The sequence below is a fragment of the Convolutriloba macropyga genome, chromosome 15 (genome assembly GCF_964194025.1).
Source record: "Convolutriloba macropyga chromosome 15, txConMacr16.3, whole genome shotgun sequence".
Classification (NCBI taxonomy): domain Eukaryota; kingdom Metazoa; phylum Xenacoelomorpha; order Acoela; family Convolutidae; genus Convolutriloba; species Convolutriloba macropyga.
Window position 1 is genome coordinate 33,486,715 of NC_134482.1, and position 23,478 is coordinate 33,510,192.

The 23,478-nt window shown below is 38.3% G+C and overlaps 1 protein-coding gene across 1 annotated transcript; it reads left to right on the plus strand.

The window, feature by feature from the left end:
• The first annotated feature begins 1,804 nt into the window (after nucleotides 1-1,804).
• On the plus strand, nucleotides 1,805-21,522 carry LOC142354561 (uncharacterized). The gene is made up of 3 exons (XM_075406883.1): nucleotides 1,805-2,018; nucleotides 11,553-12,698; nucleotides 20,882-21,522. The coding sequence occupies exons 1-3, from the start codon at nucleotides 1,889-1,891 to the stop codon at nucleotides 21,016-21,018; spliced, it is 1,413 nt and encodes a 470-aa protein (XP_075262998.1). The 5' UTR covers nucleotides 1,805-1,888; the 3' UTR covers nucleotides 21,019-21,522.
• The last annotated feature ends 1,956 nt before the right edge of the window (nucleotides 21,523-23,478 follow it).

The following is a 23,478-nucleotide window of genomic DNA, read 5'->3' on the forward strand; positions in this document are numbered from 1 at the left end:
GAACGTCTTGATGTCCATTATCATTTTTGTTCCGATGACTCCGTTATCTTTTTTGCTTATCATGCTTCGATAAATGAGGGGGCTTCTGATTTGACACTTACGACGCTGCAAAATTGATTCAGTGGTGCTAAGCTCAGATTGATTTCCATAAAACTGAGTACGTGTTCATTAGTAGAACGAATAGTTTAAATAGCGATATTGAACTTCCAACCGACGTCAATTGTTCTTACAATGTTACTTTGTTGGGATTCAACATAGATTCCAGACTTTCATATACGAAACAAGTTAACTCTCTGTGACGTAGAGGTTATTATTTCCAGCCAAAAATCTATTCTATCAGAGGTAAATTCGACAGAAAGGCGTTGATCGAGGTAGTTCGGGTAAATATTCTCTCTGCAACTCACTGTACTATGGACTACTTGTGTATAATATACAGAAATTTTAGCTAATGATGAACTCAGCATGTCTCAATTTAAGGCTATCTTCTGGTTCACCAACGGCAAATTATATCAAAGAGCTTCATTGGATACCCATGAAACTGTGTCCTCTACAAAATTCTACTTTTTGGTCACCGTTTAGTTCACCATCCGTGGAAAATTCCGATGTATCTTGGCGCCTTAGTTTTCAGAAATGATACGGTGACTAGATGCCAATTTACGTACAATTTGAAGGTTCCTCATGTCACAACTGCATTTGGGCGAAATTCATTCAGTTTTGCTGTTCCGTTCGAATGGAATAAGTTGCCATTTGAAATGAAACTAATACCCCATGAGTTTGACTATCGTAATAAACTGAAAATTTTTTATTTAATATTTGGTTTCGAAAGCACTTTTGAGTTTGTAAATGGTGCGTAAACCTATAATAATAATAATAATATAATAATAATAATATAATAACATACTTATGGTGTGAAAGGTGATTCTTAGAAAATGATCCTACACCACCACCGCTGCGCTCGCCTTACGCCCCTTCAATTAACCTAAATTAGCCTCACTAAACCGTGGCTAGCTACTGACGAAGCCTAACGCTCGAAGGTCGTTTGAGAGCAATTCGCCCGACGTTAGTCGATTGTTTGTTGTATACTAAAAAAGTAAAAAAGTGGGTAAATGACGATCTTTTGGGCACTCCAGGTGACGTTTCTTATTCTTACTTTTTGGTGTCTGCCGTGAAGATAACTCCGAAGAACTGAGGCCCTGACTTGACTTCTGACTGGACGCTCTACTGAACATCAAGGCGAATAGACTCTGGGAAACTCAATCCTCTAGGACTTTTTCGATGTCAAAGTTTTCAACCCCCTCGAATCTTTATGCCCCAAAACCATTAAAGATGCCTTGTCAAAGGCCTTCTAAAATTCAATGTACAGGCTATGTAAGTAGGTTGTGTCCTGAGAATCGTAATAGTATTTCTCTTGGCTGGAGCGTGCTAGGGTACGCTCTTGACATAGGAAGTTCGCGTCTCCCATTATAGATTCCCGTGAATTTATAGCCCCCCATTAGGTTATGCTTCCATTTTGGGGGGCTATTGGTTAGCTGACTACTAAGGGGGGCTATAATGGGAAAGACTCGTAAATTCCGCAACAGCAAAATTGTAGGAAGGGAAGCTGAACCGTTCCCGAAGTAATTTGCTACGTTCGCTTTTGGTGTGTTTCTTTTTGTAGCTTGTCTTCTCTGACGGTTGAATGTATGTTTGTTTATGTATGCAGGTTTTGAATCGCTGCCCGAATTGTCTTTGGACTTCCGCAGTCTGTTTCTTGTCGCTATTGCCACTTGAAGTCAACAAGCCGGCTGATATTTCACAAGAGCTAATTTTGTGTTCATATTTCAGGTCATGACTTGACGGTTGTTATGATTAATTGATCTGGTCTGAATATCTTTATATTGCTGCAACAATGAAGCAGTCCTGCATCGGTAAATTTATTGTACTGTTGGCCGGCATAATTGGTAATGCCATTGCGCAAGATGTCGCCCAGCTGTGCTCTCTCTACATCAGCAGCACAACCGAATGCGTTAGATGCAATGGTATGTAATAAGCAGGGATTTGGAAAAATTAATTGTAATTGCATTAATTGGCAATTAATTGATTGCAATAATTGATTGGTTACCCTATTTTAATTGCAATAATTGATTGGATTGACCCAATTAATTGCCCAATAATTGGCGAAAATTGAAGCAGTATTTTGCCAGGTCGCAAACCCGCCACCAGAGAAAAAATTCCCAGATCACACTTCTGTCTGAGATCGCATGTTATTTGATAGATTTGGGTGTTAAAAAAGTTTTTGTCGTTGATTAGAAATTGAATAATTCTGATATAAACATTTGCGTTCATTTTCGGGTACACCAAGGCAAAATTATTTCTAAATCTACGAAAAAAATAATTGATGGAACATCAAATTTAATTGATCAATAATTGCAATAATTGATTTTTATATTTTGCCAATTAAATTAATTAATTGCTCCTCTTTTTGTCTAGCCAATTAATTTTTCCAAATCCCTGGTAATAAGCATTATAAAGGATCTATGCTTTAGCAATGTGATGCAAGTCTTGAGTTTAATTTTGTCTTTCCGCGACAACTTAAGGATTAACAGATTAATTGCTCTCGATTAATTGCTCTCAAATGAAGTTTATAGCATTTATATTAGCCCTGTGGTCTTTTTTATGCGATTTTTCTCTTGACCGATTTTTATCTGACTTTTCGTCCTGAAAAACGGGATAAACAGGTAGCGCCCAGAGGACATTAAGTTTTCTTGGACCCTCTCAGTTCTCTTGTCTTAAAGTATGTGATTCACAGAAACGGTTTTGGAGACGTCCACTCATGGCGTGAGAACGGTTCTGAGAGTTTTACCCCCTCCACTTCACCCCTCTGCCACAGCACCCCCCTTCGCTTCACCCCGTAAACCTCACACCTACACATCGTTTAGGTCAAGGACGTGACCACGTGCAGCCGATGACCCACCGCTGCCCTCCCTCCCCCATCAGTACCGCGGTGTACCCCTCCCACGCTGCGTTCATGGACCTCACGCCATTTCAATTAAGCTGGCCGAACCCAACCGCTCACCGGGCGTTTGAGAACAATCCGCCCGACGTAAGTCGGTTATGTTTCCAATTTATAGAGGACCTGCTCAATGAGGCAAAGGTATTAGCGTTTACGAAAATTAAATAGTAAACGAGAAGGGGTGCGGCAAAAATAGAGACGGGTAAGATAGCGGATGCATTAAGATCCATTTCAGATTATGTAAAAGGCGCAATGGGCCGCAATGGAAACAAATGGTGGTCTATCTGGTCTTGATGCGGGGGAATGGTGACGATTTTTGACATCATGCAATCCCTCCTCAAGCAAAACCCTGTCCAAAACATGCATTGGGAATTGCCGCCGAAAAACTACATTATTGAATTCTTATGTTTCCTGTGATCTGATTGCACTCGAGAAATGCACAGGGTTTGATCAACTGGCATTGGCGAGGTCTTCAAAACAGTTGTCGGTAATAGTATAGATCAGTGCGTTGAACAAGATCTCCAATTAGTGGGATGGGAATTGTATAGCTGTGCCTCAGACAGAAGAGTGGCATGAAACATGCTATTCATGCACTCCACTGTCGATTTCTTGAGGATCGTGCTATCTGATTGATGCCAAGAACGAATTTAAAAGCCTTAAGAGAGATCTTGCTCCATAGAACATCAGAATGATTTTTCCGCAGATTTATACAGCTGTCACAAACTCGAAGACTTTTTTATTGATAAAAAGTAATCCAGGTGACCTGGGTAAGCAGATGACAGTACTGTAGCTGACAGCCTTGAATCAAACAATAGTACAAGATATATTCAATCTAATTTCCTTTAGGTAGAAATTTGCCCAGAAGGCCAATAAAGTTTAGCGACATTGGATGTTAATGTTATTAAGGGACATCGTTTTTTGGGTTCAGTTAATTTTTGTTGCAAGAGAGAGCGAGAGAGAAAGACTTAATTCCCGATTATGGGCCAATAACTAAAAGTCAAAGAAATTAATTTCTACTATTTAACATTTACAAAGCTCGTACAAGTGGGACAATTTCAACAAACAAACCATGAGCATCGAAAACAGGGATTGAAACATGAGATGATGGATTCAAAATGTTCAACAATTTTGTTGATCTTGAAGTAGTCATAATCGATTATCCCATGACAATAGAAAAAGTTGATCATGTTGATGGACCGTTCGTAGAAAGATTCAGGGGCTACTTAACGTTTGAGTTTGAACTTGTTTGTCCGTCTTCTCGTCACACCCAGAGATAAAACTTCAACATTATCACAGAAGTTGCTCAATAGCTTCCTTTGGGCCAAGAGAATGAACAATCGGCAGTCCTCAACTTGGAATCGAAAGGCCATCGGTAGGATTTCATTTGTGTGAGAAGTGTCCAACGAGTTCCTAGAACTCCCGTAAAACTATCTCAAACACTTTTCTTGGATATTCTCGGAAGCCCTGAGGTCTGCAATTGAAAAGCAACGGATTTGAGAACCATAGTGGAATATTGGAACAACTTAGGCGACGTAGAGCTTGTACTTGTGATGTAGTGCTCCAAGGTATAGTATTTTTAAGCTTGTAGAGAGCTCTGCGGCTGTTGGTGACTTTACATTGAGTGTGCGTGTTCCATTTTAACTTTCTGTTGCCATAAACTCCGAGATCCTTCACGCACTCTTGTGGAATTGTGATGTTGGTGTACTCTAACATGGGCTCGACAGTCCCAAAAGAAATACATAGGCTCTTTTTCGCGTTGACTAACATCCCGTTTGCTTGATTCCAATTGCAAAATTGTACAAGATCATCATTGAAATTCAGGGAGTTGAAAACTAGTTTCGCGCCATCAGCAAATAACCACATAATACTGTCCAGAAGAACACACGGCAGGTCGCTGATAAAAAGACCAAGTACTGAACCCCGGGCTACGCCACTCAATACTCTTGTGTGCATCGAAGAAAACCCGTTGTTTCGTACTGCTTGAAATCTTCCGAGAAGGTAACTTTCAAAGAAGGAAACAAAATTCGAGTCCAGACCAATTTTTCGGAGTTTCACTAGTAGAACGGAATGTGGCACATGATCGAAGGCTTTCTCGTAATCGCATTATATTGAGAATAGTTTGTCTCCCTTTTTGAGATAGAGGTAGTTGACGTATTCTAGCAGCTGACAAATCGTAGAAACCATACTGTCTCTGATAAATTTTATTCTTGGGTAGATCAATAAGAAACTTGTGGACTAATTTTTCGAATATCAATGAGACCTTCGGCAGCAGAATACTTGGACGGTAATTGGTGATGTCGTTCCGGAAAGCTCCTATGTTAATAGGTTTAATAAATGAAGGTTTCCATATTTCGGGGAATTGACAGTTCAGGATTACGCAATTGAAGACGATCCTGAACAACGTTTCAAAAAGACCAGAGCAATTCTTCAATAGTCCATTCGGGAAGTTATCATGGGTCTCATAAGTGCAAGTGGTGCTGTTTAGAATTACTTGAAGAGTGTCGAAGTCGCTAAATGTACCACAGAAATCATTGAAGAAAATAAGACTTTGGCTGTCATCTGGTATCCTTGTTTCGTACGAGTTCGTGTTGAAATTCGAAGCAAATAAATCATTGAAATCATTTGCAACGTGAATCCAAGAACCGAGTTTCGATGTATCGGAAAACATTCGATGTGGAAGACTTTTATCCTTGAAGCTTTCGATGAGTTTGAAGCAAGAATCCAGGTTGGAAATAACTTTCCCAGATATGTAGAGCACCGTGTCCAATTCCAAAGATTTTTCAAGGTTCCGCACGACATCATGACCAGAATGATACTTTCTCTTGCTAGTTGCCAGTTCATTAAAATTATGCATACTATGGGATGAGTAGTAGGTTGGCAGGACGCCCTTCTTCTGGTTACGCTCCGAAAAGACTGTTTGACACTAACATGCAGATGGTGATAGAAATCGGCGACCGTGTCCGCAGAAGGATTGTTGAAGAAGGTGTAACTTTGCCATAGTGATCAAAAAGTGACAATGCCTGGCTCAGTAAAAGCATAATTTCGGATTCTTATAGAGGAGGGCGAGGACTTTGTGTATATCTGAGAACCGAGTGAGTGGAATGACGTGGCAGTCAAAACAGCCGGAAAATCAGCAAGAAGGCATATATGGCGGTATTTAAATGCAATGTTTTCATTAAAACTCAGCAGAAATGTCGAGCCATGATGCAAAACTCTATCCAAGGATGTAGTTGTGACCCCATATTGACTACCTTGTGGGGGCAGGTAGACCAAAATGAAGAGGAGACGATCGTCAACTTTGATCAAGGCTGAAGTACAAACGTCGACGTTGCTTATGACAGGATTGCCAAGGAACTCCGCAACTGATGTGTTGGAGGTGTTCTGCAAAATCAGAGTCCCGCCATGTCGACCTTGTATGCGGTCTTGTCTTCCAACAACTGAAGACGATCCCCAAGCTGACAAGTCACTGTTTCCAAGCGTCGTATCTAGCCATGTCTCGGTGAGAAAAGCAAAGTGTTGTTGGTGTTTATGCAGTAGGGCTGCGATGTCAGCTCGTTTTTCTAGCGATAGCATTCCTCGACAGTTCGGAAGAAAAACGTAAAGTCATTAGCTAGTCAATTGTCTCTAATTTGCTTTGTTAGAACATCTGGGGCTTTGGAGTGGTCCAAAACAGTGTTCCGATGACAAAGTTTGAAGTTCAAAATTTTTATCTTGTGTTTGGGGATGCCTAGATTTGATAGCTTGGAACGCAAATTGAGCAGATGTTTCTCCAGGGCTCGTTTTTCCGGAGTTAGCTTTGGTTTCAGAAAGAACTTGGTGTTCTTCAGGATATAAGATTTCGACGGGGCCATCCGTTTGTCCCATTTACTTTGGAAAGTTACTACCATTGGTCTGAGCCTATGATCGGGAATGAACTTGCCAATTCGTTGGACGTCTCTGATGGACTAAATGGACGGATGTACTTTTTGAATAAAATTTTTAGCTGTAGAAAGGTCTTTTTCTAGTCTTGAGAAGACTTCAACTTCGAAGGCTCATGTTTGTTGATCCCAAATACTAGTATTGAGCGGTCGGAAACGGAGTTTTCGAGAAGTTTTGGCGTCACCGCAGGCGGTTCAGGTGGGTGAGGCTTGTGTTTCGACAGTTCAACTTTGATGTTGACCTCTGATGAAGACGAATTGACCAAGGACTTTATCTCCGTCAATTCACGTTTGATCTCGTTAACGGATACGAAATTCTTCTTCTGCTCGTCAACGCTTTCACGAAGTTTCCGGAGTTCGTCAAGTTTGGGAGATGACATGGAGAGTGCTTCTTTAGCTGGCGATTCACAAGACTCATAAAGCCAAACCAATCCTTGAACTTTTTTCAAGTAAGTTAACAGGGCTGCTGGAACAGAAGTACATTTTGTGGAACCAGAAGTCACACCTATGGCATTGTAGAGCTCCATGTCCATCATCTTTGGCCTGCGGTGCGCAATAACCGCATGGGTCCCTAATGGAGTTGGATCTCGGATGCATTTCAAAGTCCCGAAGTCGCCATCTCGTTGCCCTCGAAACACTTAAGTCTCAAGGACGCAGAAAACCCAACACAGAAACAAAACAATGAACTAACTTGATGTCTTCGTTGTCTGACTTTCTACTTGTGCCTTGTTTCTTTTCTTGGAAGATGGGTGTTTCCGATAACCACGCCTCCTCGGGCTAAGCAACGAAGGTCTTTCGAGTTCTTTAGGATAGTTGAAAGAAATTTCAATTCCAAGTAAGCTGGTGGATGGACACGGCGAATGTCTTCAACAATAGAAATATCTTTCCGTTTTCGAGTGGAAAGCAAACGTTTCCTGACGTCGATGGTCACTACTTGGAATTCCTCAATTGCTCCAGTATGTTAGGTGCCGAGGATCTCGCGGTGTAAACAATAGCAGCTAGTCGAGGTTTGAATTGTTCGATGAAACTCAACAACTTGTCAATGCGACAAGCGTGATTATTGTTTGAAGGATGTTTCGTGAGAGTATTGTTAATTATATCGTGCCAGATAACAATGTTGAATTTTTGGATAATGTATCTTTCAGAAGATATTGCAGTCTTTTAAGGGGCTTACGTGACTAGGGGTTGAGGCTCAGTCCAGGAACTGCGAAACAGAATCGCCGCAGGAACGTCTTCAGCCCGTAGGGAGCAGCGTTGATGGCATTTCGTAAACAGCTGGCGCCCACAATGAAGACCATTCAGAAGTAGAAATTCAAAATACTCTGAAATTACGCGTGATAAACTTATCAAATATATCTATTTAATAAGTTTATCACAACAATTAGGCTAATCACAATTAGGCTAATGATTTCAGGAAAGTGAAGCCATGAATTTTTCTAGCATGCTGAACAAACTCGTTAAATATTCGAAGTTGTGAACTTCAAAATCTGTAAATATTTTTAGGAGTGTACAACATAAATTGTCTTTTCGGCACTCTGCTATGGGAGGCAAAAGCATAATTGCGAAAAACTATCCCTTCAATGTTCAGCCATCCTTCTGGCATTCATTAATACCGGATGGTTTTCTTTTTTTTTTCGGTTACAGAAGATGGCCAGCGTTTATTAAGACCGAGCAATTTAATATCAAAGATCTGTATTTATATGAGCCGTTATTGGATGATAATGCTGTAAATGCAGAGTTTCACCAGGAAAAAATCCTTCAGAACAGCAGAAAGAAAACTGAAAAATTGGTGTTGAATCATTTTCAATTAAAACGAAGCCCGTTCTTTACATTTGTCTATGGAAAAGAACCATCTTGATGGCTAAACGCGCTTTCATTGAAAAGATATCAATTCAGTCCTATTCAACCTATTTAAATTTCTGATAGAGATAGAGTTGCCCTTCGAGGTGCATGAGATACCGTAAAACAGCCATCGACATGGATATGTAGAGAATTTTTTAATGTAGCGCTTGCTTTTTTGCCTAAAAGGCGGATATACGAATATAGGGCACAATGGCATCCTTGACGCTTTCACCAAGCGACTCGGCGAGGTTTGCGATTATGTGTCCAGGGCCTGTCTCCTGACTTTGTAATGTAAAAGCTTCGCAAGTAAATTGCCACTAGTGATGACCACGATTGACTAGATTTGACAAGGAATGACGTCTTCGAATCACTTTTCAACAGGACGTCCTTTGGTGTGGAATCATTTTATCGGTGTAATAGGTTTTGCCCAAGACGCATACCGGATTCGTACTAATATCACGAGTCCATCAAGAAGCTGAATTTTTAGCAGCAGATAATTAAAGTTGAGAAGACCATCTTCTGTCAATCTTATCATGTGCTGTAGGATCTGGTCAGTCTTCATTAAAAGCCATACACAGACTGGCGGTATTCGACGTGATCACGTATATCAGGATAGTTGTTTCAAGCTCATGTTTTGCTCCATGCTCTGCCTTCCTGGCGAACTCTCCTTGCGACGGAGGCCTTCAAAAGAAGCGTTGAAACGAACCTTTATTTATTTTTATATATGTATTATATTACATAGATATAAAAATATAGATATACTGGTTTTTATCAACGCTTCAGGCTGATATAGTTGCCTTTCCGCCCACGAGTTGACGATCTACAGTTTTAGGAGAGGGGCTTTCTTCTAATTTACTTTTAGGGAATTGGAAAAATGATCGGTTTTAGGGGACAAACAATTAATTGATTGGTAGAAATTTAATTAATACCGTGAATTGCTGAAATTTACGACTTGACCCCGGAAATTTTAATTTTCCCACGAATCATTGAAGCGATTTATCTCAAAGCGATCTCAAAGTTGAATAAATATAACGTTTCTTTTTGATCTGTATCTAAAGAACAAGGAAGAGAACGAGGCAGCATACTGATACGGTTTATCGTTGCCATTAATTTGAATTCTGCCGATTAATTGATTGCTTTCAATTCCAATTTCAATTAATGAGTTTTTAATGTTTCTTTTTTTTTATGGCTAATTTAATTGCCATCAAATATTCCAGTTCCCTGGCTCCAACCCGGATTTTTGTCTCTGCATATTCTTCAAGAGACAATATATAAATAATATTCAATAATTCTTAATAGCCCGAAATTAATAATTAGTAGCCTTGACAGGTATTTTAGACCACAATAATTGGAACAGAATATACGTGAAATAAAAAACTGTGGCCTTACAATGTAGGTTTGAAAATTCAGGAAATAACCCCGAAGCCTCAAATGTTACTTAGGGAATTGAAACTACTGATCGCAATTAAATTGGCTACCAAAAACAACAAACAATTTCTGAGATTGGGTTTTGAAGCAATCTATCTACTGGCAGAATTCCGATTACTTGCAGTTATTTAAAGGCAACCATAATCCAATTTCCCAATTAATTTGTGTGCGTAATAGTTTTTCTCTGTCTTGAAAGAAGTTGAAAACGATTTTAGAAGTAGTTTTTTCTTTTGACAGTTTTGGTGGTAAATAATTTTTGAGACTGTCTTTTATGCTAGTTTTATTCATCTGTTCAGGTCTGGTGAGCTAAGCAGTCTAGAACGAAGGCGATCAAGGTTGAATTATGAACTGAATTGAACGAAATATACAAATGAAGCGCTGTCATTAGTGCTTTTTAATTCGATTTTTAGTCCAATGGTAATTAATGTTATTTGGTACAGTGTTTCTTTCGATACTATCTCAATTTCAGAATATGTTATCACATTGGCACTTTTCCATAACAAGAAGACTCGGTAATGTGCGGTTTAACATAATGTTCCGACACCGCTCATCCACATCCTAGGCTTAAATATCTACCAAAATCAAGCAGAGATAGGAAAAAGTCAAAATAATAAAGGGTTGATCATGCTTTTAAAGTGACGATCTTTTAAAAAAAAGAAGGCTCATCAATATAATGCAAATCCTTTCTGTTGTAAGAACGACAATGAGACTGATAAAAAAAAGCCTCTCTGATGACTCGAGTGGATATTAACAACACGAAATTGTCGGTAGTGTTAAGATAATTGGGCAAAAATATACAAATTTGGTCCAAAATAACGTTGAAAGTGAACAAAATTACTGTAAAAGCCAATGTTCAAAAGACTCCTAGAAAACAACGAAATTTGAGACATTTTTTTTAATTTGCATTTTTATGCTCGATGGGCTTTCTAATAATACAACATGCCTTTCTACGTCAAATAAATCGGTCGGTCAAAACTCGGATTGAAACAAAAAACACCAGGTGAACATAAAGCTCCTCTAATTGGGATGGGAACAATTTAATGATTGTTGTTTGTTTGTTGTCTTTCAATCACACTTGTGTTTTAAAGCATCTCACCTGTTTGACGGTGTTTTACAAGTATGCGTCCAATTAAAGAGAATCGGTGGACTCTGTTGCGTTTTCCCTTGTAAAATATCAACTGTAACTGATTTGTATACACATTCATCGTGGTGTATGTTAATTAATTGGTAGGTATCTCCTGGAAAAATACACAGGCTACACTCATGTTAGCGTAAAAACATGCATTAGTTTATTCTCTAAAAAGCACTTGTGAATTATGGCCGATCAATCGAATGGCGTTGATTTATCTTTTAAAATTTTATTTTTGTTTCAGTGCTCTACGACAATCCAGAGGGTAAATTCTACGAACACTACTTAGACACAAATTTTTTTGACTACAATTGCCAGACTCAAATCAACGCATCCTATCTCAAAATTATACAGCTAGACGGAACTGACATCAAATACTTAGAAGCAAGCTTGCATTCACCATCCAAGACTATTCACACGACCAAACAAATCTTGTTTAGAGTGAATTACTTTTCGACAAAGACGAAGAAAAGTGAAGACTTTTTTCTTACTGCAGACGTCTCCTTCGGTGGTAGTCACCGCAATTATTTGCCCAGAATGCAAATTCTTTTACCTCTTACAAACGTTGACCTCTCTAAGAAAGTCCAAGTTTGGTCACACAGTTATCTGAGTTGCGGAGGTGCAGAAAGCAAGCCATTTGTAATTCCAAGTGCTATGAAAAATGACATATCGACTGTAAATATTGAAGGAAAAATTGGAGAGAATCAATGCAAGTATCTTAATATCACTAACAAGTATGAGCCTGAGAAAAATCTTCTTGAAACGAATATGGCAGTAACTCAAGAAGCAAATGCGAGCGAGTTGTCAGGCGAAAGCGCGAAAACGCCTCCTAAAACGGCAGGGGTATTTAGTTTCACAATTTCGACACCAATTATGATTTTTCTGATCATAATCGTCGCCATATTCGTCTGTATTTTCCTGGTCAGTTTATTGAGGAAACGATTGCGCCATGTACCAGGTGTCAGGGATTCCATCAAAAAAACTTTTTGGTGCTTTTCTGACACGCGGCCAAATAACTTCGGCACCCAAAACGTTGACATTCCTATGCAGCCAATAGACATAGAGCAAGTACAATACGCTGGCGGAGGAAGTAACAGTGGGAGTGATCAGACACCTAACAATAATCCCCCTAACCTGTATGACTCAATCACAGTCAATCCAAGTCACTCTCGGGATAACAGAAATGTCATCGCAACTCGTATAGACGGCGAGGAGGGAGAAAGTCATGTTGATGACAGTCAATTTCCATATGACGATGACTACGTGCAGATTGAGCGCAGCTACGTGCAACCCTCTACAGATCGGGGATTTAATCCACCTAGTCAAATCGCCGTGCAACTGGATGTAGCCCCAGCCCCAACATGTGTCAGGCCTATGAGCCACACCCCTGGTATGTTTTAATATTCTGCCTGTTTGATTTTCCCCTGTGTTTTTTTCCTTGAAAATATAAGTTCCATCTGGCCATTTTATTCTTTTGAATGCGTTGAAATCTTTTTGGCAACTGCCTGATGACATCGTCTGTTCACGCTACAAAATTTTCAAACGTATCTTGTCATCATCCGCTGTCTCAAAAGCGATGAGAGGCTATTGCAAAAATGTGGCCAAGCAGTTAGAAGCAGCTTTGTCTTTAGGGTAATTATAGCTACGACGCTGTGAATTGATGGTGACTGTTGCTATTGTCTTGGTCTACCGGTTATTTTTTGATTTACATTTCACGCTGCAAACCTCGAAAGCAGTTTCATGGCATTCATTGAGTTTTTCTATGCGTAATGTCATTAGTTGAATTAGTTTGCAGTTAGTTTTTAAGCTGGCTTGCGTAATACGTTTTTCAAATCATGAATGACAGTCCACTCTGATTGAAATTGTGATCCAGGTCACTTGAGGTCATTGTTAACCCTTTCAAGGCCAATAGAGGACTCCTAAATAATAAAGGTTGTTCATATTTACTTTTCGAGAAAAAAGGAGTGAATGAACCGGTACTTTCTTCAACTCAGCTCCATTTTTTCTGTTTGCATATTCTGCGGTTTACAAGTCTGTTTCTCCGCTATTTTACCAGTATAGTAGTAAGAAATGAGGGGTTCTGCCTTCCACTTTTAGATTCATTTCAAATATATATTTATGTATAATACATATGTAGTGGATATATATATATATATATATATATATATAATACATAATTGACGCAGTTCAACGGAATCCATGGAAATCGTTTCGAATCAAACCGAAGCTGTTCCCTGCACTTTCTATCACTAAATTGCACGTTTAAGCTCCCAAAAACCGTTTAAAGCTTGAGATCTGAATGTTTTTTGTCATTGCCACATATGTCTGTACCATGATCAAGTCTGACAGACCTACGTATCTTTTTCTGTGTAGCTCTTTTGTCCGATATATCTTTTTGTTTTATGGAACGTTGCGATTGCAACTTTCTGCCTTGAATGTTAACTTTATGAGGACATAAATTCTAAGCGCTTGCAGAGAATCACAACGTGCGCATTCTGTTACCTAAGTTGGGTTTTCTTTACCTACCTGCTTTTTTTTATTTCTCTTGATTTTCTTCGTTTGTTTTAGTGCTTGTTTTAATAGCTGCTAAGATGAATTTATAGCAGTTATTTAAGTAATTGCTCTGTAAATTGGTCGTTTCTTTGCCCGCTTTAGCACTGAGGCCCTGTAGCATCAGATGATCCATTCTTAAGTTGTGGGTCAAGAAAAGCGGTCAACGTACATCAATATCACTTAAGATCTTCGATTCGACGAAACATCTTTGTTACACGATAGTCAATTTTTTGCTCAATCTGAACGTTTTTCTTCAAATTTGTTTCAGGGCGAGGACTTAGCCTAATTCACGCCGGTGTCAAGTGATGGGTTTACTTGTAAACGGGACCATTCAGCCCCGGAGTCTCTGAGAACTCCTCCTGGGGCCTAATAACTGCCATTTTGTTTTAAGTTGTTTTGACCTTAATTTAGCATTCGATTTAAGGAACGTAATAAACAGAAATGTGTTTCAATCTTTGTCTCTCTTTAATGCCATTGTATTTTGGCTCCTATGCCCAGAATTGTGTTTTGCTGCATGATGAAACTAAAAAGGCCACGAAGGAACGATTCAAGACTCGATTGACATCTTCTTGTGAAATGCAATTAATGAATTAAATGCTTTCAAATATTAAACAGCAATTTTATTAAACAGAAAATTGAACAGTAATTCTAAGTCTTTTCGTGGATCCTTGCTTTTACTAGTTTGGTTCTCTGAGATCTCTCAACTCTCAATTATGCCTTTTAAAGGAGTTTTGATCTCTAGTCCACAGTTCCTAACACTTGAAATTGGATCTGGTAAACAGCAGAAAATTGTCCTTTTGATGGCTATGGTATAGATTGAGGCAAGGGAACTCCGTAGTGGTCAGCAGCGCTGCCTTGCTTTTATCCCAGAATTTTCTGTAAACAAATTTTGAAATAAAATGTGCTGGTCGTGTTTTTATGATTGAAGACCACAAAGACGAGAAATCAATTCAGAGTAATGTACTCGTCATCTGGTTTGAAAACTATCATATTCATCGGATTGAAACATAGCGAAAAACCATTCATCTAGCGTGTAATTTACCTCTATGCCTTAACTAGACAGTCAAAACTGCACAGGCGAATCGAAATACAAATTAAAGCTTTTAAAAAAAATTCAAGGGAAACATTAATCTATGTACGTCCTTAATGAATGTACTTTCGTTGGCATCCTCATTCAGGTTTGCACAGACCGCAAACTTCGCCACTCGAATGAAGGAGCAGTCCAGCTCTCGGTGTTCAAATAGATGGATCGTTTGCTGATTTAAGGCAAATATTTCCCTAAACCTCTAGTTTGTTTGGCTCTGCAACACCAGTTGCTGTTGATGAACTTGTCTGTCTATCCCAGTTCCTTTGTGCAGTTCTGCAAAGTAAGACCACTTAACTGACTCTCGTTTAACAAATACTGAGTTTCATAGAAATATACTCTCAAACGAGTACAGTATTCAATCTCCAGGATTTTTGCTGTTCTTGTCTTTGATTTAGTGGTCTGATTGAATGTATAGTTTAGATCCGATGTTTAGATTCGATTTCGATGTTTAGATGTCAAATTATTTTGCTTACCATTGAGCTCTGTTAACCTCTGGTAGCGTACTTCTCTGATTTATAATGTCGTTAATGCCTGGAAAACTGACTTTCAACTAATAAACACTAGGAACGCAGAAATCTTTTTCGGGGAGAAATATTGAAATTAAGTTTATCTGCTTCTGTTGAAACTAAAGACATTGTTGTCCAAATTGGGGCCCTGCTCAAAATGGAAAAGATAGCTTATTTGTCTGAAATAATGGGTTGAAGCAACAAACGTTAACCGAGTCTATTATAATATAATTTATCAAGGAACGACATTGATAAAATGTCTTTAAATAAAGAACACCAGACGGTACGGTATGTCCGATGACAAGAAAGGTGGATTTCAGTAGCGAGAATAAACTGAATTCAGAAAAGACAAAAAAATGCAGCAGCAAGCTTGCAGACATGATAGGCGTTCAAAGTAGTGACATTGAGGAGTGTCATCCATCAAGCTCAAACTGAGAGAGGAAAAATGAACAGTGCGATGTTCTTCTGTAACGTTATCTGATTTTAGTTAATGTGTCTGGTTGTCCTGGTACGAGTCCGTCCAATGAGCTTAGAAATCATCCTGCTGTTGTCATTTGCTCGTGAAACGACAGTGATTGTTCTTTGTCTCAAGAGCTAGACATGATTGGCGTTCAAATTCATTTAGGGCTGAGATTTCAAAAGTAGTGATATTGAAAAGTGACATCCATCAGGCTAGAACATATTGCTTATGGCGGAAACAGGCTCAGCGCGATGTTTTCTTTAACTTTTTCTGATTTTAGAGATAACGTGTCCGGATATCTCGGCATGAGTCCTTCCAATGAATTTGGTAATCCATTCTCTGTCAGTTATCCTTTGCTTGATAAGCGACAGTAACTGTTCTCTGTCTCAAAAACCAGGTCAACATGGGACGTTGAGCTATAATTCTAGTGATAAATTCTAATGGTGGTAGTGTTAATGTGCGTTCTCTACAGCCAAAAAGAATTTGTCGAAAGCGAAAAATCCTATTATATATCACGGACTAAATTTCCAATTTCGGAAGCTTCATTCCATCACTTGTCCCAACATGTTGCACTAGTTGCCAACAGGTCTTTGCCATGGTTACTGTATGAGCGTTTTTCCTTAGCTTGTAACGATATCTGAATTTCTTGCGCTTTCAGATGGCGCACAAAACGCGTTGGCCGAATTTATACATGGTAGTAACCCTGTGAAGCAACAAACCTCGACCTAATTAAGGACTTTTAGAGTTAGCCTGTTGCAGAATGAAGGTCGATGGAAGCTTTCTTCCACAAATTTTGGATCAGCGTCAATTAGGCGGCGAATTATGATGGTGCTCTCATTTGATTTCTTGGCAACAATTTGCGAAGTCCAAGAGGACACCTTAGACAATGAATTGCTCACTCTGTCTTCAAATTCAATTCAAAAAGCTGCCATTGATGAAAAACTGTTATTTTCCGATAAGATTGAAATTGTGTTGCAGTTGGACTCCGATTAATACTTTTAGCATATTGACCAGGTTCTGACAGAAAATGATCTTTTTGCGTAGCTGGAAGTGAGTAGATCATCTAAGACTTCAGCTGATTGGCATAGAGCTGTGCAATTATCATTGCAGCAGTTTTTCCATTAATGAACAATCAGGAATGACCTGTCAGGAGAAACAGGAAAAAGATACTTTCATCATTCAAACAAGTTGAGTTTAAACAAACAGTGTATGTCACTGTCCTCCAGCCGAAACTTGATTTTTCAAAAAGAGAATGACGAAAGATATGTATTTGAATTTGAAGAACCTCTTATCATTTATCCTGTATATCCCAAAAACGTAAATTGAAAAGAAACCGATCAATCTTTGCTTAGAACTGTAACGGGTCTCATAATGAATGTAGACAGGTTTTTGAAGACAGTTTCACGATGTGAGAAAAAATGTCGTTCAAAAAACAATCACAAAAAATTTTTTCCTCAATGTCTTCATAGTTTTCCGCGATAAAAAATTTCGCTGCTTCTCCTTTTATTTAGCATTGTCAAACACCCTCTGTGTTGCTGCTTAAAGGCGCTCTCGCTGAATTTATGAGTGGTACAAAATAGGAGTTTTCTAACTAGCAACTTGGTGCTCTGAATAGTGGCGCTGTGGCAATTCATGTAATTGAACAACAGCATACCATGTATTGCGGAGTTGTTCTGGTGGATGTTCGGGATGCGAGAACGGCAAAAAATTGCTATGCCGGGGATATGAGGTAATAGTAAGGTAGGCAGAGGTAGAGCGAAAGGCATCAAAAATTTCAAATGACCGATAATGCAAAACTTTTGATGGTAGACATATGTTTTGAGCCGTGTTGCATTTGTGAAAGCAAATGTTCTCCAAGACGACCTGGAAATCAAAGTTGTTCATCATTGTCATTTGAAAATTTAAAGGTTACGGCATGTGTTTCTTTGGCGTTTTGATCCCAATCTTTTGGTCGTAACCAAAAGGTTGCAGAACAAAACATTAAATTAACATATGGAGTAACCTTCATATCAGAGTCTTTTCCTCTAGCCAATCAAGCGCCTGACGCTTGAAAGCGATTAAAAATTTAAGCAATTGAACCACCGAAGAAACTTATTTCGTTTTGACAATTGTGAGAAATAAAAGTTGACCTGCTTTCTGAGCAATGATTTGTTTTGAGCAGCAAGATTTCTGGTTACTACTATCGGGGTTTTAAGCACTCAATCAATGAGAGCCAAGAAAATTTGCCAAAAGCGTATTTTTATACAGTTTCCTCGGCAGCAAGGAAGAGTCCTACGCTTTTCTGCAATTGGTGTGGCCTGGAAAAATAACTCCTGACAAGAATTGTTGAAATTTTAGACAATCGATATGATGAAGCCCTGCAGAATTATAAATTTTTGGAGTGCAAAAATTTTCGACACTATCACAATAACTTAAAATTGGGGTTTCGCTTCTCGCTGACTTCCTTGAAAAATTCAGACTTTGGCATGAAATTGTACCAACTAGACCCTGCGCATTGATACCGTGCACCTATTCTCAGTTGGAACCAAAAATGCTCATTGCAAAAAGTGGAAATCGAGCTTCTTGATGACAGACTAACTTTTGTGTTAGCTGAAAGCTTGAGAGATTTGAACGGTGTTGGCTCATTGCTATTCCTCATAGCAAACAACAAATGCTTGGAAGTTTTTAGCGAAAGGACGTCAGTTTTTGGGATTTTCTTAGACGTTGCGTCTTTAAATTCATTGGGGACGAGTTTGCATCGAAAGTGACTACATGAGCAGCTTTGTGTTTAGTTTCAGTTTTTTGAAGTACTCAGAGCATCCTTTCCTTAGAGAAGTGATTGGCATTTTCTCAAAATTTAGCGCTGTACTCTGCAGTTGTTGTTTGTCGTGGCTTGAAAGATGACTCCATCTTCAATGGTCATCCCTGTACTAATGTTCGCTCAGATATTAGCATCCGTGTCCATGTTGGAACTCTAATTGCCCTGAAGAACTGTTTTCTGTTTTTCAACACTAGCGTTTATATTATGCGCTTTCATTAACATGAAATTGTTTCAAATGTGACTGGAATATATATTTTGGCATTAAAAGTTTCTGAGCATATAGTTTTTTCCGACTAAATTAGTTTGGAGCAATTAAGCTTTATGTTGTTTAAAGGTGACGCCGACCAATGAACTACCTGATGTTTATATCAAAATGGAATTTCTTTCATTTATTAGAATGTTGATTATGAACTTTAATGTTCCTAATTACCTCAGATTAAGGCACCAGAGCACTCAGCTGTTCCAAAAGTTTTTGATTTATTTACGTAATGGTATCAAACTTCTCAAATACTGACAATTTTTGATCCTTTCAATCTTTTAGTTTCCTTAGATATACTATCTTTCATACCACAAAATAAATATTCTCGAACAATCTGTTTGAGGGGGTTTTCAGATCTGCAGATACGAGTTACTCAGCAAATCAAAAACTGGGCGAAAGATTCCCTATTGTTTTCTAAAAGAAGTATAGCTAAGGGTGTAATTCAACCAAACGTAGCGATTCATAAGTTTATTATTCTATGCATGTTAGTGAGTTTGCTTGAAGTAATTTTTTTTGTATGTCATAGTAATGCAGCTAAGGTAAATTAGTTATGCTTGCTCAATTTTGACGTAATTTTTTTTTGAGGGCCAAGAGCTTTCAAACAATGTTCGTTTTTGTTGGTACCTTGTTGCGATTCGAAGAGGAGTATTGGTATTCTACCGGTTTTTTTTAACTGAAATAAGTTTTTTCCTGAGTTGAACTTTGACTTTTTCTCCTTTGATTTTTGCGTGACCTAAATTGCTCTAGCTCACAATTTAAATTTGTTTCAGAAAAGCGATTGCTAGGTAAGCGAGAAGGCCGTGATTGCCGAGTGGCAAAAGTATCAGTCTACAACGCTGGAGATTGGGGTTTGAATCTGAGTGGAGTTTATTTGCTCCCGTAAAAACACTATAGGCTATTCTGAATTAAATTAAATTGCCTCGCCTGTCGTTCGACAGCAGTTTGTCCGGCGCTATTCGGTTTATGTTTTTTGATTGTCTCAATTGGAACGAAGTTCAAGGGAGTCTTACATGGATTTTTCCCGGCGATCTAACGCCGATGTTGTTGTTATTTTAAGTTTTTTGCTCTTATTTCATATTTCTGATTTAGGTAAGGTAAATTAAGAATCAATATTTCATGTCTCTTGGAGTCATTTCCGTTGTTCTAATGGCTGTTTTTTTAGGTGCTTTTCTTAGTTTTTCCCTCTGATTATTACTACACTTCGTGTTCGAAGGGCGTTAAGTCCCAGTGCTGTTGTTGTAGAGCTTCACTTGTCAAAATATACGGTGCACCAAAGCTCCTGAGGGCAGACGTTTCACAGAAAAGCCGAACACTTAGATAGAAGAATTTAAGTGATTTTATTAGTTTAACCTAAAAAATCTATCGAGGTTTTAGTTTTCATTTAAGACATGAAGTGAACTGCAGCAGGAGACAGTGTACATGGTTGGTAGACCTTCGTTTTTGTGTGGTATTGTTTATGCAATTTTTCGTCTCACCCTTTTTGCTTCTCGTCGTCAAAAACCCGATAAACAGGTAAATCCTGAAAAGCTTAAGTTGCTGAGCAGATCTCGAGCTCAACCTTACTAGTCTCCAGGCATGCGATTCACCAAAATTTGACGAAACAAATTCATGATGTGAAAGGTAATTCTTGGACCCCCCCCCCCACCATTTACTCACTCCCCCTTCCGAGATCCCCCCTGATGCACAATCTAATGATAGCTTCCCTAAGCACCAGTTGGCTGTTTCCGAAATCAGCCGCTTACGGGTCGTTTGACAGCAATTAGTCCGATATTAGTCGGTCATGTTTTGAATGGATATGATTTACGTTGAGTCGGCTAATTGTCAAATTGGCTGCATTCGACTGATTTTTGGGTTTTGACAAAACAGTAGTTCAAATCTGATCAATTGAGCATATTTTTTTCATTTTAGAAACTGCGGAAAATATCTTGTTCAACTTCAGTGCTACAACGAATGCACCTATGCGCAATTCTGATATTTTGCCACCGAATGAGTTACAACAGGCGGAGGATCTTGAACAGACCACTATTCGAACTCAATTGAACTAAATTTTTCTGAGCAACGGCAATTATAAGTTATTGTCGATCTTTTCGTAATGTCCTGTTACAATTCCGAAGTTGTCCTAGTTCATATCACATACGAGAATTGTATGCATGCCACTACTATGGAGGTAAGGAATAGCATATTATCACTACGAAAAGATCCGAGGCTTTGAAATATAGAATGCGCAATAATTAATTTAGCCCACGGGTGCTGAAAACTGTTAGATTTGTTAATCTGTCTTATAATTAAGTCTGTACGCGAGATTAAGTTTTACTGCTACAGTTTCACCTTAGGTGCTTGTATTTGGCCATCCCGAAGCATTGTATGATCCGCGGCATTTGTTTATTTGGATGAATTAACATATGAATTTAATAATAACTAAGCTATTAATATATCTTGACAGATGGATAACCATCAATTTTTTTCCTGATATTTCCATTGCCCGATGTGAATAACAATTATCGTATCGTCAATTCGAGTATATTCGTAATCTGAAGCAACAGTTTTGAACTATGAATCATTAATATCGATTATGTACCGCAAAAACATTCAATTCTGATGCTTTTGATCATTGGCACTAATAATTCATTGTTTAATACTGTTGCTTCAGATCACAAATTTACATCAGTCGCTACTATTTTTGTTTAATTTGCTCTCAAGGATAGTTATCAGGTCAGAACATGAAGTACTCTGTTCCTGCTCATAAGATTCTTTGTCATACTTTTAATGCCTTTGCCACAGTAGATTGTCGCTATTTTATTTTCACACGTTTAATCGTTAAAGGATAGTTTAGCTAGATTCGTTTAATCTAGCTAAATTCTCCTTTGAGCTCTTCCTAGGTTACCTTTTAATGAACAGTACTTCGCTTTGGTAATTCCTCCAGGAAGTTTTTCTTATTGGATTATTTTGATTGACTTGCTGAATATTTTCAATTCATTCATTCATTCAACACCTTTCCTTTATAGTGGTAAATTTAAATTGTAATGGACGGTCCCTTCTCCTGATAACCGATACAAACCATTATCAGTGCAAACACAAGCATTAGTTTGTTCAAAAGTTGTTATCGGAATCAAAATTTTTGCTGTGTGTGGGAGGAAAGAGTTCCATTCAGGAATTATCCTTAGAGATTGAAACATTGACCTCAAAGGTTTTCACAGGACTGACCAAGGAGAAAGGCCTCCCTCAATTGCTCTGAAACAAACTTTGCTCTACTTAATATGTTCATTAATATCTGTGAGATTTCTCAAAACTGCCGCGGCTGAAAAGAAGGCTTCTGTCGATTTTTTTCATCTTTGCGAGAATAATGAGTAATTCCCGTGTAACTAATCTGACGGCGGAAGAGGCTAGGCAAGCCAGTATAATTTTGAGAAAGAAGTCATGACAGCCAAAAATCCTAGAGATAGTCGCATTAAAAATTGCCCCTGAGTCCCGAAGAGCATAAGTAAATGATGTTGTACGTTGTTATAAATGGAATTTTGTAATTTTTTATGGATAATCTCGATTCTCTTTTTAGTCTAAGCAAAACATTAGCAACGTGGAATCAAGCAAAGTTTCAAGCAGTTCAAAAAAGTTCAAACAGACGTAAGAAACCAGAAAGTTTTCCTGAGGGGGGGGGGGGAAGAGCCGAATCGAATTGTGCTTTAAGTGAAGGTAGATTTTATTGTCTCAATTAAATGTATAAACATTATTTAGTTCTACAGTTCAGAATATGTGTTCAAGAAATATTGATAAAACATAAACATGTTATCAAAAACCTCTTCTGTTGCTGATCATTTAAGCAACTAGTTCATTAACATATTTGGGTTAGCTGCCAAAGGGATAACTGTTATGTAATAACCCCCGTGAGGTATCGTTTTAGAGCAAATTGAGTAACCTTGTTAACAGTTGTGTATATATCATTGTTTGATGCTTTACTCTTCCCAAGTGCACAATTTTTCTAACGTGGCAATTTATTGGTCCAAAAATGTTCGCTAAGTATTATCAATAACTGGTGCCTATTAGCTAAATTGATTGTAAAATGAAGATGTGTGCAGCAAAGTTTCTCAATCCAGGAAAACTGTCTTGAAGATGGTTTTATTGTTCCCCTTTTTGATAAAATTTTGCTAAAAAGTAGTAATCAAACTTAGGTTTATTGTGCGCTGTAAACTGTTTTACGCTATTAGCTGCTTCTGTCATATCGCGCTTTCACTAAACAAGTAAAAATTAGATTTAGTCTTAGATCATACAATTTTATTGCTGAAATTGTATAGAAAATGATATTTACTGGTTCATTTTTATTCCCCATTTATATTCTTTCTACTTTCTTGATCTTAACTTTTACTTATATTTTCATATATACACCTACTGCCTTTATTTTGTTCTATCAACGGATATCATTATTATATTTATTCTCAGCCAATTTGAGAAAAATTGAGTCTGATCTTAATCTGGTTTTGCAATTCGTGAGTGAGAGTTAAATAAATACT

Coding starts and splice junctions, on each gene's coding strand:
- LOC142354561 (XM_075406883.1), top strand. CDS start 1,889: ATGAAGCAGTCCTGCATCGGTAAATTTATTGTACTGTTGGCCGGCATA. Junction 2,019..11,552: donor CGAATGCGTTAGATGCAATG/GTATGTAATAAG, acceptor TTTTTGTTTCAG/TGCTCTACGACAATCCAGAG. Junction 12,699..20,881: donor GCCTATGAGCCACACCCCTG/GTATGTTTTAAT, acceptor TTTTCATTTTAG/AAACTGCGGAAAATATCTTG.